Source organism: Meleagris gallopavo, chromosome 23, assembly GCF_905368555.1.
Source record: "Meleagris gallopavo chromosome 23, MGAL_WU_HG_1.1, whole genome shotgun sequence".
In the NCBI taxonomy this organism is placed as follows: domain Eukaryota; kingdom Metazoa; phylum Chordata; class Aves; order Galliformes; family Phasianidae; genus Meleagris; species Meleagris gallopavo.
The window spans coordinates 2,290,168-2,305,615 of NC_139426.1; the positions used below are offsets into that span (position 1 = coordinate 2,290,168).

At 45.5% G+C, this 15,448-nt stretch overlaps 1 protein-coding gene across 2 annotated transcripts in view; it reads left to right on the plus strand.

The window, feature by feature from the left end:
- DVL1 (dishevelled segment polarity protein 1) overlaps positions 1 to 15,448 on the plus strand; it is a 57,941-nt gene that overhangs the window by 16,330 nt on the left and 26,163 nt on the right. For both annotated transcript variants that reach the window (XM_085242361.1, XM_085242362.1), the window contains exons 2-3: positions 8,088 to 8,157; positions 13,285 to 13,406. In XM_085242361.1, the coding sequence (XP_085098487.1) occupies positions 8,088 to 8,157; positions 13,285 to 13,406 (192 nt within the window). The remainder of the gene's footprint in view (positions 1 to 8,087; positions 8,158 to 13,284; positions 13,407 to 15,448) is intronic.

Consider the following 15,448-nt stretch of genomic DNA (forward strand, 5'->3'; position numbering starts at 1 on the left):
TATGTTTGATTTCTTTGGACTAATGTCATATAGATCAGTAATTGGCTTTGTAATGGCACACGACTGGAACATGTGCAAACACTCATGGCATTACATTAACGTAAATTATAGTGGGTCCTTCTTTTCTGTGTAAGCTAAGTGTTGCCTGATGTAACCAGTGTCAGACATCTGTCCTTCGAGGTTTGTTTTGCTCGGTCCACTTTACTGATCTTTTTCTCTGGATGAATATTTAATAAATACACAGAGAGCTAACAGCAAAGCTAAGGAGTGAGAAAGGTCTGTAGAAAGTTCAGTGCTGGCACTCTGCTGAAGGTGCTGCCCTTGTGAGCCACAGCTTTGATACTTGCTGACAGCAAGGGGAGCGTACTATGGAGAGAAGAGAGATATCAAGATGTTTCGACTGTACTGACTTATGTAAAGCTCTGCATGATTAATTGAATTTTATTATGAGTTATTTGTACAGAATTGCCAGCCTAAAGATAGTTATAAGTGCAGGGATAGTTTGACAGATGACATGAATGACTCCATTCTGACTGGGTTTGCTGTACTGGGAGCAGTTACGCAGAAAGTTTCACCTGTTTCTCACCCATAGTATCTCTTTTTTTAAAGCTGCTTTTTCTCTATAGACTCCAGGGATCACTGATTAGGATATCACATATCCTATATCATCCTCTGTTAGTTGGTAACTGCTGGTAAGTGTAGCAGAAAGAGGACTTGGCTGCAGCAGAGTGGACACTAGCACTGCTGGGGGGCTGCCCTTATCTGGCTCAGCCAAGCTGTGTGCTGTGCTCAGGGAAAGCAGAATGGCAAAGCAGAGCTTTACTTTGAGAGATGCTGCCTGTATCCTTCTGCAGAAATAGGAGCTGGACAGCTCAAGAAGCTTTTCAAGTTTTATGGTGCGGGTTGGCGAGTTGGAGCTGTTCAGCCACTTTTTATAGGTTAGTAGCAAAAGCTGCAACGAGATCAGACTCAGCACTTCACCTGCTGCAGCTTTCCCATGTTTGTTGATGTTGAGCCCATGGGAAGTCTGACCTGTGAAAAACTGCTGTGTGCTATGGGTTGTGGCTTAGCTGGCAAATGGGATTTTGGTGCTTGCAAACAGTGCAATAGGAATTTGGGCTCTTCTCATTAGTTTCAACCTGATACGGCAGCAGCTTTTGCTTCTCAGATAGGATTTGGAAAGAGATCTTTTATAGTCCTGCTTTGTGTCTGAGGGTTGGGCACATCCTCCAGTCTAGAGAAAGGAGCCACTCCATCCATTGAAATTAAGGCAGTAAAGGCAGGAGGGCCTTCTGGTTACAAACTAAAATGGTGGATTGATTATTTGTTGCTTTTCTTTTTCCTTCTTGTTCAGTTCCTGGTGAAATTCCTCTCCGGAGCTGCAGTGCTAACCCAGCTCAGAAGGACCCCACGTTGTCAGCCCTGCAGTGCTCTGCCACGTCCTGCAGCTGCAGTGAGCCTTTCATCTCACCTTTTAGACGATGGTTTTCCCTGCAGAAGGCTTATCTCATACTGTATGGTGCCAGGATAATGAGAGCCTACTTTTTGTTTCACAGGGCTTTAAATAAATAAAGTAATTGGCCCTGTGTTTCCCCCCTCTCTTCCATACCAATGCTCTGAGCTTTATTTACTGGTAAATTAAGGCAGAGGTTCCATTGCGTTTTATGTTTAAACCTACAAATACTCATTTAGAAGTCAAATGTACCGGGGTTTGGGCAGGCTGGGAATGAAAGCTTTGCATTTTGCTTGCTGTCCCTTCTGCATATGGAAGAGGTTCAGCTCCCTCCCTGTGATGCATGAACTCTGAACAGCTTTATGTCGCTGTTTTTCTCAGCAGTCTCTGAAACGACTCCTGAAGGAGGTGGGGAACCAAAAAGGCAGAGCTGGGCAGGCCAGGAACAAGCAGCTTCTGCATCAGGATGCTCTGCCCTTCCCATTTTGGAGTGCTTGGGTCATGAGTCCCACCCTGACTTAGAAAGTGGTAGCTTATCATGGTGAGCAATTGCCATCCCATATGGGCGCACCTCTAAAGACTGGATTTTGTGACAAATTGCAGCTCTTTTTTGATTCCTGACCAAACTTGTAGGCCCAGTTCCTCTTTGAAGTTGAGGTGTAGGTGGAATCTTGAATGGAAGAGGTCTGATCCAGCTTCCCATTACACTACCAGCTCACCTCGCAGCGTTGCAGTCCCACCAAAATGTTAGAGGCTGTATTTGGTCCTAAGGGGAAAAGGGCTTGGAACGGGTACAGACAAGGACAACTTTGTCTTGTGATCTGCATTCCAGAACCCTTTGGCCATGGAGATCATGCATGCCATGTGCTGGATAGCTGCAGCAGCCACAAGGTGGATTTACACTGTACCATTCGTGGGCTGCCTTGGGGACTCGGTGAGAAATTGTGCATCAGATTGATCTGTGTGTCATTTTAAGGCTGCGCAGGGACCAGCAGCGCCAGCAAAGCATTCTGCACAGCTCTGTGGGAGATTTGTCCCTTTGCACGTGGTGTGGAGGTGAGCACAGAGCTGGGAGCCTCCACCTTGCTGTCTCTGTGCAGCAGGTGTACGACCTGTGCTCCTCACAGCACATCCCTGGCATTGCACCAAAAGACCTGATGAGAATAAAAGCAATGATTTTCACCACATCACTGACCAGAATTATGCCATTTCATTAAAACATGTCTAGACAAATAACCTAGGGGAGAGAGATATTATCTCTAATAAGTGTTTGAGGTTTCTGTATGGGGACCATACTAAATCAACTCATGAATAGCTTCTTTTCTCTCCCAGTTATCTGGAGCCTGGGAGTGCTGGAGCCACATATGGATAACCTGATTGGCATTAGCTCCTCGTTAGCAGTTAGGTGAGCCTGCCCTTAAGTCACTGTGCTGTGAGGTATTGATTAGCACTTGTGGATATTTTTTGATTTAGCTTTATTATAATAATGAGTCGCTTTCAAGAGCACACAAAAGGAGCATGTCACAGATGAATAAGAATTGATTCTTATCATGACTTGCTCTGGTGTGTGTTTAGCATTTCTTGTTCTTCTGTTGGTTGACAGCTGACACCACAATTGCACTTTCATTGAAAATGAATGGAGTGCTTGTAACGAGAGGTCTGGAGCTGCTGGCATGTCCCGTGGTTACACAGAGCAGTTGATATAACACACGTAACCAAAATCTGTTTCTTTCACACAAGAATATTTTATCGTTTTTATCCGATAGTGGAGCTAACCAGAACCTTACATGCCTTGCAGCCTCTTGCTGCCCAGCACTGGGGCTAAGAGCTGTTGATGATAAGCCAAAAGCTTCATGAACCTCATCTTTCAGCTCTCAGCTTCGGGGCTGGCTGGGAGGGTGGCACCTGGGTTTGGAAACTGCAGCACTGCAGTGAATTGGGACGCAGCTCACTGTGTGCAAGGTGGTGGTGGCCTGGCTTCAGCTGCAGAGCTTCGCAGCAGGCTGCATCCCTGCCTGGGCACTGCATGAGTGTCATCCGCCAGCACTGTTTGGAGAGTGAGTTTTAAAGATAATTGCACCCTGGGGAAAGCAAAATCCAAGCTAACTGTTTCCAATGGGCATTCCACAACCAGCTTGCTGCTGGCTGTAGGCTCTCTTTAACAGTGTTTTTTTCCTAGGTTGTTTTCAAGAACTGCTTAATTTTATGGGGGATGGTTAAATTATTGTTTATTATTTGTAACTAATAGCAGTGGACTGAGACTTGGAAATCTGGATTTGCTTCATGATTTTGCTGACTTTGTATTGTGACTTCTTTGTCTTTGTGGCAGAGCTGACGATGTGTGTCTGTCATTTGGGACAGCTGCAAGAATAGATTCATTAACACTGGTGAGACAGTAATACAGTCAAATAACTTACTAAATAATGTGAATTTTTCTTCTCATCCATGTTGTGATACACTTTTTGCCTTTACTTGTGCCAAACACAGCCCAGTCACAGCCCTGGGATGCATGAGAACCTCAGTGGCAGTGAGGATGGTGACTGTTGATATGATTTGTATCACTTCTCATTATACTGTGTGCCTTCAGATCAGCCCTTCTGGTATGGAATGAGCCCTGAAAGACAAATAATGTAGTCATGTTTGATGAAGCTTAAAAGATGTTGCAGTACATCATCTTCTATTTATGATCTGCCAAAACAGTTGGCTTAAGGACTGTGAGGTTGCTTGCTCTTTTTATTTATAAGCTTTTTCTGCTGATTGACTTATCATCCCCTCCTTCCAGTTAACTCTGTCACTGAGTTCATGTATTTTTGTATTAGGTGCCAATGCACATTTTTCTTTCTTAATATATCTTCAGATATATCCGTATGTGGCTAATACACTTGGAGGCTAACAAATAGGGTTTGGTTTTTTGCATACATAAAGCGGTGTCTTACAACACAAAACTGCTGCCAGGCAAAATGGAGGGGTTGAGTTGACACATCTTGAGAAAGAGCTTCTTCCAAAAGAGCTTTAACAACACTTCCTTATGGCTACTGAAGTCAGCAGAGCTTCTGCAAAGCTACCAGCTGGCACTGGTGGAGTGCAGTCCTCCTGCTGTAGCTCTGGCTGTTGATCCACGTGCAGATATCAGTCAAACTGCATGGGAAGGCAGGAGCTTCTGAAGGAAAGGTTGCTTTTGAGTGGGCTTAGCTTCCAGGTCTGCCAAAGCAGGTAGCAGAACGTTACAGCTTCCCTTAGTATTAACTCATTGCAGGTGTGGATTTAGGATTACTTATGGTTTTACTGATTTAAACACCTCCTCTGGGAAATTGCTGCTTCGTAAATACAGGCTCAAGTTGCCCAGAGATGGAGTCTTCATACCTGGAGATGCTCAGAACTGGAAGAGATGTGGCCCTGGGCAGTGACCTGCATTGGGCAGGAGGTGGCACTGGGTGACCTCTGGTTTTCTCTTCTGACCTATGTGATGTTACAAACCAGAGCTTATGTCTGAACAGTCTCTTACCTTCACTGTGGTCGTTGGAGTCAGTGAACACACAGAACAAATGGCTTAATTACTTCACCTGCTCTCTGAGGGTCTCCTAGCAAGTAATAAAAAGTAGTGAATGAAGCTGCTTTCCTCCATCTCCCATCAATAAAGGACGGTAAGAAAGAGTTAAAGAAAGACTTGATTAGGATCACAGTGACAGAGTGGGATTAATCTGCTGCTGAGGTCTATTAGATGTGCTCTTTGTGGCATGATACTTATTAACCTAGAGTGATAAATGGCACTGTGGTTTCGTGCAGTGGTTCTGGCAAAGGGAAGCAAAAACTGCTCTGCTGTTTGTGCTTTCCAGGCTCAGAACCTGTGTGGGCCATGAGCAGAGGGCAGCTGCCTGGTTAGCCTCACTCTTCTGAGTGGGCAGGAAAAAATCTGCTGGCTCAGTGAGTCTCAGTAAGTCTCCCAGAGGTGTGCATGATAGCAGTGCAGGTGTCTGCAATGCAATCAAACCAGTGTTTAATAGCTAATCGTCTGCAGGGTTACGAATTGCAGATTTGTGGGGTTCAGTTGGGGTTCTTAGGAAGGAGTCAGCGTATCTTCTGTGGTAGCAAACAGCTTGGCAGAGGGATGAGAGCAAGGTTGAGCCTGAACAACCCTTGGTCCTAGGGCTAAAATCCTCTTTGGAGGAAAGAAGGCAGCAGGGTGCAGGGAGGTGATGCTGTGAGCCTGTCGCCAAAGCAGGTGAGGTGTTGGGAGGTGGTGAAAGCTGGATTTGGTGAAGGCAAAAGCACCTATGAGTACACGGAGGCTGGGAGCAGTGCCAGAAGATCCAGACACAATTCCAGGAAGCAAAAGGAAGGAGGGGCTGTTACCAGCAGCGATTGTTTCATTTAGTAATTAGTCCTGAATTCTCCTCTAAGGCAAATAAAGCAGAGGATGTGAGCTTCTGAGAGCTCCCCCTCCTCTTCCCTGCACATCCACACCCTTTCTTGCACGTTCTCTTTCTCAAGTCTGTGTTCACTCAGATTTGATGGTAAGGAGCTCTGGGTTGTGTTTGTTGCTCTCTTTCCTCTGATTCTGAGTAGTTCCTAACCTGATTTAAGCAGAAGATTGCACATGCTGGAACAAGGATGCACGCATCTCAACCTTGCCAGCAGCTGCATGGAGGAACCAAGCATCCCCTCTTTTGCAGGGAAGCTCTGGCTGTGTGTGAGCAGGGGATGTGTTTCGTGCTGTCAAGTGGTTCTTGCTGCCAGATCAGGTGCATCACCTCATCTTCCTTGTGCTGCTGGTTTGAGTGGTTCCAGATTACAGAGTTCTGCTCAGACTGAAGCGTGTGACTGCCTCCATTTGTAGCCCTTTGCTCCCTTCTCCCCTCCTTAGAGCTGGAAGGGGCTGCTGCTTTAGTGCAAGTCACCATTTGCAGAATGGCAATATTTGAAATTAGTGGCTGCTGCTGCATTGGATGTTCTTGGCACTGCTCATTGCTACCCAGAGCAAGCTGGGATTACAGCCTGTCCTCCTCTTGCCTCATAGCTCCAGGCTATATTTAGTAGTTGCAGTTGCAACAGATCTGAAGCCGTTCCCCTTTAGCTGCAGCAGAAAGCTGATGCCATGGCAGGGTGCACTGAGGGGTGGGTGGCAGGTTTTCCATCAGGAGGACGACTGGACCAGCCTGTGCAGCACTGCAGGGAATCCCCACTGCTGCTGCAAACGTGTGTCAGGTGTAAAAGGACCCCCAGGACCTCCCAGCCAGCATCTTCCCAGTCTTATTCCATGTGTCTTACAGCTCGGTGCTGAACTTCTGCTTCTGGTTGTGGCTTGCAGGAGTTGGTGTGTCCTTATCTTTGTACTTTTAAAAAAAAAAAGAATGCTGTCATTCCAAACATGCAGCTGTCAAGATAAAATGATTGCAGCATCTTTTTCTCCAGTCCCATTATTGGATCTTTGTTGAATGTTCTCTCCAGGACTCTGAAACACAGAAGGTAACGTCTGAATTTGAGACTGGGGCTGGAGATTTCAGCCTGTGCCAGGCTGGAATCCTCTGTCTGCACACAGCTTGCAGCTCTGGAATTACAGGTGTGAGAGCTTCACTGAATTCTCAGGGCTGCTTAAAGCACGGAGTGTTGATTTCAGTGGAGCTGCTCTTAATTGCCTCTGTAGAGTCGAGTTATAAACAACTAAAATCAGCGCTGGAATTTCGTGATCTGTTCCTTATTGCCAAAAGGTGAAGGGAGGGAGGACAGATGCTTTAGGGGTTAAATGAATATTTAAAGCATTTTTTTCCAATAATAAGAGTGGGGTGAAGGCTGCCTAATATTGAACTGCAAGCCATTAACACTGCAAATACCTGCAGAGGGAGAAAAGGATGTTTAAAAAAAGAAAAAAAGAAAGAAAGTGAAAGAATTAGTGGTGTTCTTTATCCCTAATTTTCCAAGAGAAATCATTGAAAAGGAATTGTGTGCTCTGATCTCCTCTCTCCTCCTTCCTTTTTGGTTCCTTTTTCCTTTCTCATTATCTGACCCCCTTCTATGCATACTCAGTTACTTTGTGGCCGTTGTGGTTTTTTTCTACGCAGCAACAAGAAAGACAAAAACATAAATAAAGGAAAATGTGGTTGGGGAACCGCAGCCTTGCGCTGAGTCGGAGAGACTTGGGGTTGGCTTCCTTAAAGCTGAGAGATTGTCAGAAGCAAATGGTCTCCGTTACCCTGAGGTGGGCTGGGGGGGGTGCAAAAAAGAAGAGCTCCAATAGCCCTCCTGGAGGACTCGTGTCAAGCATTTGCTTTTCTTTTTCTAAGCAGCTGTAAAAGTGGCAATAAAACGGCGCGCAAATAAACTTTTTTGTGGAGTTTCCTTCCACCCGAGGGAGGCTGTTGGGAGCAGACAGCTGAGCTCTGCGGTGCTGGTGAGAAGCCAAGCTGGAGTCTGTGGTGTAGCAAACGAATGCATTCTCTTAATGCCTCATTAGTGAGTGTGTACACCTTCTGCCTTGGCTGGTGTGGCAGGAAAGCCCAGCAGAGTGCTGTCTGTGGGCTAACAAGCCCTAAGGTTTCTTCCCATTGCTTTGGTAGCCCATAGCAGCATCTGATTCTGATGTGATGTCATTTGAACCTCTTGACTTTCTTTCTCTTGCTGTTGTTTTTTCTTGCAGGGTGGTGAAGGAGGAGATCTCGGATGACAATGCAAAGCTGCCCTGCTTCAATGGAAGAGTGGTGTCCTGGGTACGTCAGCCTGTGTCTGTGTGCCTGCTGTCTGCAGTGGGCACAGCAGCAGGGAGGGGTGATGGTGACAAGGGCTTCTCTTCCCTCTGCTGAACCATCAGCTGAAGCATCTGTGCCTGGCCTGAGTTACCAATTCCACATTACTGTGTCCATACGAACATCCATCAAATCGTGGTGCTTATCTGCATCTGTTTGCTGCTAATTATAGGGGAAATCTTACGTAGATCTTACTGTGAGTTAATTGTGCACAGTTTGGAGCACTTTAATATCCTGTTCACTGGGACTGAGCAGTTAATTGTATCCATATATTTCAGGGCAAGCAAAGTTGGTTTTTACCTTTTGGAAAGACCACGTTTGGGGCAGGGTTGTTTCCTTGTTCAATTACCAGCATGATGGATCCCAATCTTCTTGTTAGAATATGTGCATCAGCTAGTGGCAGATAGCTTGGGATTCTTTCACAAACCATCAGTGGTAATTGTCATCCTCAGGGTAAATTATTGCAATGTACAGATGTATATTTCTCATCCAGACAACATACTTAAAATTGAAACATTAAGTGCATCCAATACAGCTTAGCTGTCTCCTCCCCCCCAGTTCCTCTCTTCACTGATGCAGTGACTACTTTGAAGTTCTCAAGATGACTGATGTTGAGAAATTTGAGTTTCATCTTTTTTAATAACATTTGAATCCTTCTATTTGTCATAGGTGGGCACTTTGATCTTAGTGTCATATGCAGGACTGATTTCCATAGGGAGAAAGCATTCAAAGAAGGATCTGCAAGACTTCAGTATCTGCTTACTTTTGCTGCCCTGGAACTCAGTGCACAGTTAAATTAACATTAAAATTGGAATCAGTGCTCCTCATTAGGTATTTAGACCTCTTCCCCATCCCACCTGTGTCCTGCTTGTTCTTCTCCTCTGCATCTCATCCTTTTCATTTTGGAATGGGTTATTTTAATTGAATAAATAATACGGGACAGAGGGCTGCTGCTTACTAAATTTATAGATTGCCTTTACCCCGGTTGACTTTTTTTTTTCCCCATTTTTTCAGAAATATAGAGACTATCATTAGTTATATGTCAGAGTCCTTCATCTAATGCCATCCCACCGCAGCACAGTACTTATTACTGTTAACACAAATATATCCTATTTTCTGCCAGGCTCAGTGAAGACAAAAGGGAAGAGTTTGGAACTGCATGTAGCATGGAAAATAACTGTCCTTACAATGCTGTATTTGAGGTTTCCCTTGTCCCCAGATTGCAGAACCAAGAAAATGCACAAAACATTGCTTCTTGGATGCAATTATTTGGTCTCAGAGAAGGGAGGCTCGCACCCTGTTGTGATTGATGTCTCGTTGTTGTGCTGTGCCATTTGTTGTCAGAAATCTCACGCAGTTTGTCCTGGACTTAGGGCAGAGTAGGTATTTCTGTGCCAAAATAACAGCTCGTATCTGGGGTTGCCATCAATCTCTGGCCTGATGAATCTGCTTTCATTTTTGCAGTAGCAAAGGATGAAGCTTGCTGTTGATACAGATCTTCCCTTCTCATTAGCGTAGTGTTTTAATTTTGCTGCATGTAGCACCCTAGATGTAGCACCCTAACTTCCCCTCCCCACTTCCTTTCCCTTTGGCCAAGTGTGTTAAATCACACAGCGCCCTTCAGTGTAGTTGTTCAGGATGCTGAGCAGCAGCACAGGCCCTCATCAGCTTTTTCCACTGCCCGTTTTGCTTTGGACATTTTGCCCTCCTGCCCTTTTCCTCCTTTCCTTGCACGCGTTGCCACAGCCTGCCCTCCTGATGAACTGTAACTGCAGAGCCTTTCAGTGCACTCCTGCTCTACCAGTGGCTGTGGTTCTCCTTGCTTTGTAGAAGCACTGAATAAGACATTTGTGCATTTCCACAGAAGCAGATTTCACTTTTTACAGGGCAGTGAGCAGTCCATCTTTATGCCACTCCAAGCCTCTTCGGACAGGCAGTGTGTGCTCAGATGTGGCTGTTCTGCAAAGAAGACAGATGTGAGCTGCAGAGCCCTCACTAACCAGCTCTCTGGAGCTCTGCTGGGACAGGGTGTGTGTTCTGCCTTTCATTAGTGTTCATACAAGAACCACAACATAATTTGTCACATGCAAATGAACATTGTCTGACAGTATGGATCTAAACTGGGTTTCAGCTCTGTGCTGCTGTGTAGCCTGTGTGGTTTGGGTTCTGTACTCTGTGAACACGAGATGCAGGAATGATCCCAAACTTCCAGTTCCAATTGCAACTGACTTGCAAGCAACATTGCTTTTCATTCAGTGCATCTGATCAGTTCTTATAAAAAGGCTGTAAAGAGTGTTTGAAGATTCAAGGCAAAGTGAAAGAACACGAAAACCAAAACCAAACTGTGTGTTTGATGGAGTGCAAGTGTTGATATTCTCTGTGGCTGTTAGGAACGGCTTCCTCCCATTCTTTGTAATTATTGGCACACGTGCAGATGCTGCTTGGCACCAGCGTGGGCTTGTGTGACTTATGGCTGGAGATGGAATCAGGTTTGGGGAGAAAGAGGCGAGAAGGTAAAATTCAAGCATAAAATGTTTTTCCATTCTCCTTGCTCAGGGCAGGGCCAGCTCGTGGTGGAAGCTGGGAATGAGGAAGGAGTTGGCTGGTGGCCACAGCCGGGTCTGAGCCAGCTGCCTGCCCCTGCCAGCCCTTCTTTAGGAAGGCTTTGTGACATCTGGGAGCAGTTCCCTGACTGGCTGCTGGGGATGTGCACCATCCTATTGGCTGGCAGTGATGTCAGAGCTTTCTTCCTCTCTCTTTTTTTTTTTCTCTATTAGCTAGGTGCCAACAGATAATGCTTGTCCTGTGTGTATGTAAGCTTTTAGGCACTGTGTTTGCAGTTAGAGGTGGGGGATAGAAGCATTATGTCTTCTCCCATACTAAGAACTCAGGAGCAGTAGAAGCACTAAGTGATGCTCAGCAAAGTGCATTGTTGCCTTTTGACACGTAATTGAGGCCACGATTGAAAATCAGCATGAACAGATTCTGGTTGGTTTCTGATGTTTAAAATGAAGGGATTTCAGGGCCTGTTTCTTCACATGTCATCCGTGCCCACATTCATCTGCTCATGGATTGGAATGGAGTGCTAGGGCCTCAGTGGGAAAGAGGAGGTGGGAAAGGAGCAGGCAGTTTGGCAGGAAGAAGAGAGGGAACTTGAAGGAAAGCAGGAAGGATGTAGCAGACGAGGGGAAGCTGCAAATCTCTGGGATGTGAGGGTCTTCTCTTTGCAAAAGTAGGGTTGGGTGGTTCTGCTCTGCTGTGCATGGGAATTCTGAAGGTAGATGGAGATGCCTGTGATTTTACAGGAAACGCTTTCAACCTGTAGCTGAGCACAGCACTGTGAAGTTACTGTCACAAATACCAGTGGCTCTTCTTGGGTATTCCTTCAGCAGCTGCTATCAGTCCCTCACTCCCCTCTATGGTAAGAGGAATACTGAGAGCTGCTGCTGCTCCCAGTAGCAATGGCGGTTTAAATAATACAATTTCCACGCTTGGTGTTTAGGGAGATGAGATGTGAGAGCAGGGCTCAGCCAGTGTTCACTCCTTCCCCTTCCCAGACTGGTTCTCTTTTGACGTATTCAGCCATGAGTGTTGGCTGGGCTGGTTCCTGGAGCTGCCTTCGTGTCTGAGCAGGTTTGTTGTGCTGGGTGGCTGCGGAGTGCAGGCTGCTATAAAAGGCAGCCTTCTCCATAATTAAGCTAAAAGCATAAGCAAATATGGCGTGGAGGAGAAAAAGGGAGATGGAGAGAGGTGAAGCAGTGTGTTCAAGGACTCACTGCAGCACGGTGGTAGGCAGTGACGAGAGGAACCTGACACTGAGCTCCCTGGTTTGTTGGCACTGCTTGGGAGCATCAGCTTTGTTTGCATTTCAGAGTCAGGCTGCTTTCCTACAAGTGCTGTGGTGGGATGGCATTGGCTCAGCACTCAGTGCGACGGAATGAACTGAATCAACAGTTGCAATTAGTTCCACACTGCTTTATTAACTTCCTCCATGTGAAGCACACAGAAGTCATCCACGTTTCCCATTGAGATGCAGTCCTTTGGGGTGCAGCCCAGCAGCTGTTGCACAGCCTGAGCAGCAGCAGCACAGTGTAAGCAAAGAAGTGGAATAAAATGCTGCTGACACTCAGAGCTGCAAGGGAAGTGTGATGGGCGAAATCCATTTATCAGGGCTGGATCCTGGCTGTGAGGCTGGGGTTCGCACTGCTTTATTTCCTAATCATAGAATCATAGAGTCGTTAAGGTCGGAAAAGATCTCTAAGGTCATCCAGTCCAACCATCAGCCCACCACCACCACATCCACTGCACCATTTCTCCCTACAGCAGTGTGAGTTTGCTCCTTCCAAAATGGTGAGGAGCAAGTCAAATCAAAAAGCATCATTTAGACTTAGAAGTGAGCTTCCACATATGTGTTTGATTGAATCATAGAATCATTTGAGTTCTCATGGAAGCACAGGGAGAAGTTTATGTGTCCCATAGCACATCTTCTCTGTTCCAAATGGTACAATATTGGAGCATTTTATTCCTTCCATAGCATGCCAAAGGAAAGTTTATCCTGAAGCTCATAGGATCCTAAACAATCTAAGGAGCATTCCCTTTGTTAGTGGAGAAAAACAAGAACATGGTTGTTCTAGAACTAATATTTGATAGATGAACCAAACAGGCATGCTGGATGGAGGCGGTCTTTCTGTCCTGAATTTACTGCAAGCAAGATTGAGTATAGAAAGTGTCTACTGTGACATGTCCATCTCTTGACTCATTATTCCACAGCCTCCCTCGTAGCAACTGAGGGTGTCGGTAGGAAATAGAAATTATATTTCCAGCACTGGTCTTTATGGGGAGAATTTACAGCCTTCTGTGGTGCTCACAGGAGCTTTGGGTATCCTGGCTGATAGTGTTTTCACGTTGAGGTTGAATGTAATATGATTTTATGAAGGATTGGCAGGAATTTGTGCAAGCAGACACTGAGCACTTCCTCTCTTCTTGTCTCTCATAGGTATTCATAGAGTGTGTAGCAGAACAGTGACCAAACACGTGTCAGAGTGGAGGAACCTGTGCAGATATGTTTAATTCTCTTCTTTCTCTTGACAGCTGGTCCTGGCTGAAGGCTCCCATTCTGACACAGGCTCACAGTGCACCGAGAGCCACGCAGACCTTCCACCCCCCATCGAGAGGACAGGTGGCATTGGAGACTCCCGGCCTCCGTCGTTCCAGTAAGAGCAAGTTGGCCTTATATTACTTCTTTAAACCAAAAACGTGGTTCCTTTGTGTCTGTTCCACACATTTCTCCCTGCTGCTGCAAGCTGGCTATTTGTTGGTATTGTTAAAAAGCAATGTGCTTGTTAGAACTAAAGAAGGCTGGAACTGTCGTGCTCTTGAACATTGCTTATATCAAAAATGCTAAACTTTGAAGAGTTGAAGTGGTGAATTTTATCACTTTCCATTATTATAAACGTGGTGTCTGTGCATTGAAACTTTGAACTGTAAATCAAGAAGCTGTAAATTCACTCCAGTTGCTGCACAGTGAACGGGAGCGATTGGCAGACAGGCTTTCACGAGGGCTAGAGCTGTGTTGGAGCACCCACAGCAGAGCTGGAGCCTGTGTTCCTGCCTTCTCCTGCACTAGCTGCCAGAATACTCTGCTTTTTCTTTTCTCTCTGGATAACTAGATGGTGATATTCTCCAAGCCTTTCGTGCATCTGTTGTACGTTTGGTGTTAAAGTCCAGAAGTCCTTTTTCTGTATGTATGGGAAATCTGCCCCATCTGTCTTAAGGCGTGAAAAGTGTCATTTGCTAACTAAACTGAACTGTCAGGGCCTCTCATGTCTGCAGTTTGGCAGAGTTTCTCCTGCTCATCACATCTGTGAGTGTTGATGCTCTCTTTTGAGGCCCTTTTTGCTGCAGGGACTGCAGTGTCAAGCAGCCCTTGGATGCAGGGGGTTAACAGTTGTTTCGTTTTCTGCTCTTGACTGGCACCTTGTGTTGTGCTCTGAATTGCTGACATGAACAAATAGCCAGCAGGATGGGCTACGAAGCCAGTGATTCGTGTGTTCTGAAAGGGAAACCCAGCCTTGATGTGCCTGTTGTCACGTTTCCTCTGTTGTCTGCAATATCTGTTGCCTGGAAGAGCCCTGGGTGTTCTGCATAAGCCTTTTACAGACAGATGTGTTCTAGAGGGGACAAGAAATCTTAAGAAATACCAACCCTCCCTGACACTGTGATTTTTGCAAGGATTTTACTGCCCTCGTGCGTCCGTGAATTGCTTTGTGTTGACCAGGGAAGGTTAGTATGAATCCAGTCACATGGCTTGCAAGCATAAGTAGTTCTTTGTCTTCCTGCCCTATACCTAAATGTAATAACTGCAAGATTCTTTTCCAAGAAGTAATTCCATTGCAAGGTAGGCACAAGACTGTGTTTTGTGGAACCATGTTGCTGATAACTGTACGTATTCAGACTGATTAAGTCTTTGATCTGCTCATGCACCTGCTGCACTCTGGTGTCCCAAAAATCCTGCCTGTGTCAGAATGTCTCACTTGGTTACTTGGCATGAAGCCCTTCCTTCTCTTTAGCTGTTTGCATTTCATTTAAGAAAACAACAACATCCATTCTAGGCTTAAAGATTCCAAGTGATAGTTTGCTGTATTTTGGAATAGTTTGTTTCTCTTGGATAAGTGAAATAAGTTGAATTGCCCAACTCTAATTATAAAGCGTGGCTTCCAGAGCTTGAATTGTAAACTGTAGTTCTTATCCTTATCCTTCTTTGAAATAACAGATCTTCAGATTTTGGTTGGATGATTCTGCAGTGGTGCTTGGTGCTGTTTCTGCACACTGTGTCTTTGAATATTTCCTTCTAAGAGATGATTACTGCAATCCTGTGACTTGCACAGCCCTAACTTCAGTATCTCTGTATGCTCATCTATCACGTCCCTTTCTGTGGCCTTGTCTTATCTTCTCAACTCCTAAATCCCTCATGCTTTATTGATGCTATTAAAACTAACAGAGATCTGTCATCTTCTGTCTTCCTTCTGCACTGCTGATAGAGGCCTTATTTATCCAAGAAGCCCCAGCCAGGCTGGGCATTGTGTAATTGTGCAAACAAAAATGTTTCCTGGTCTACAGAGAATACAAGAAATGGATGGAGCAGACAAGCAAGCAATACCTTCCAAGAGAAGGAGATAATTATCAGCAGTGAAGCGATAATCTCAACTAAGCTGTCTGACAATATTGATATTTTGCTCCATCACTGATTTCAATC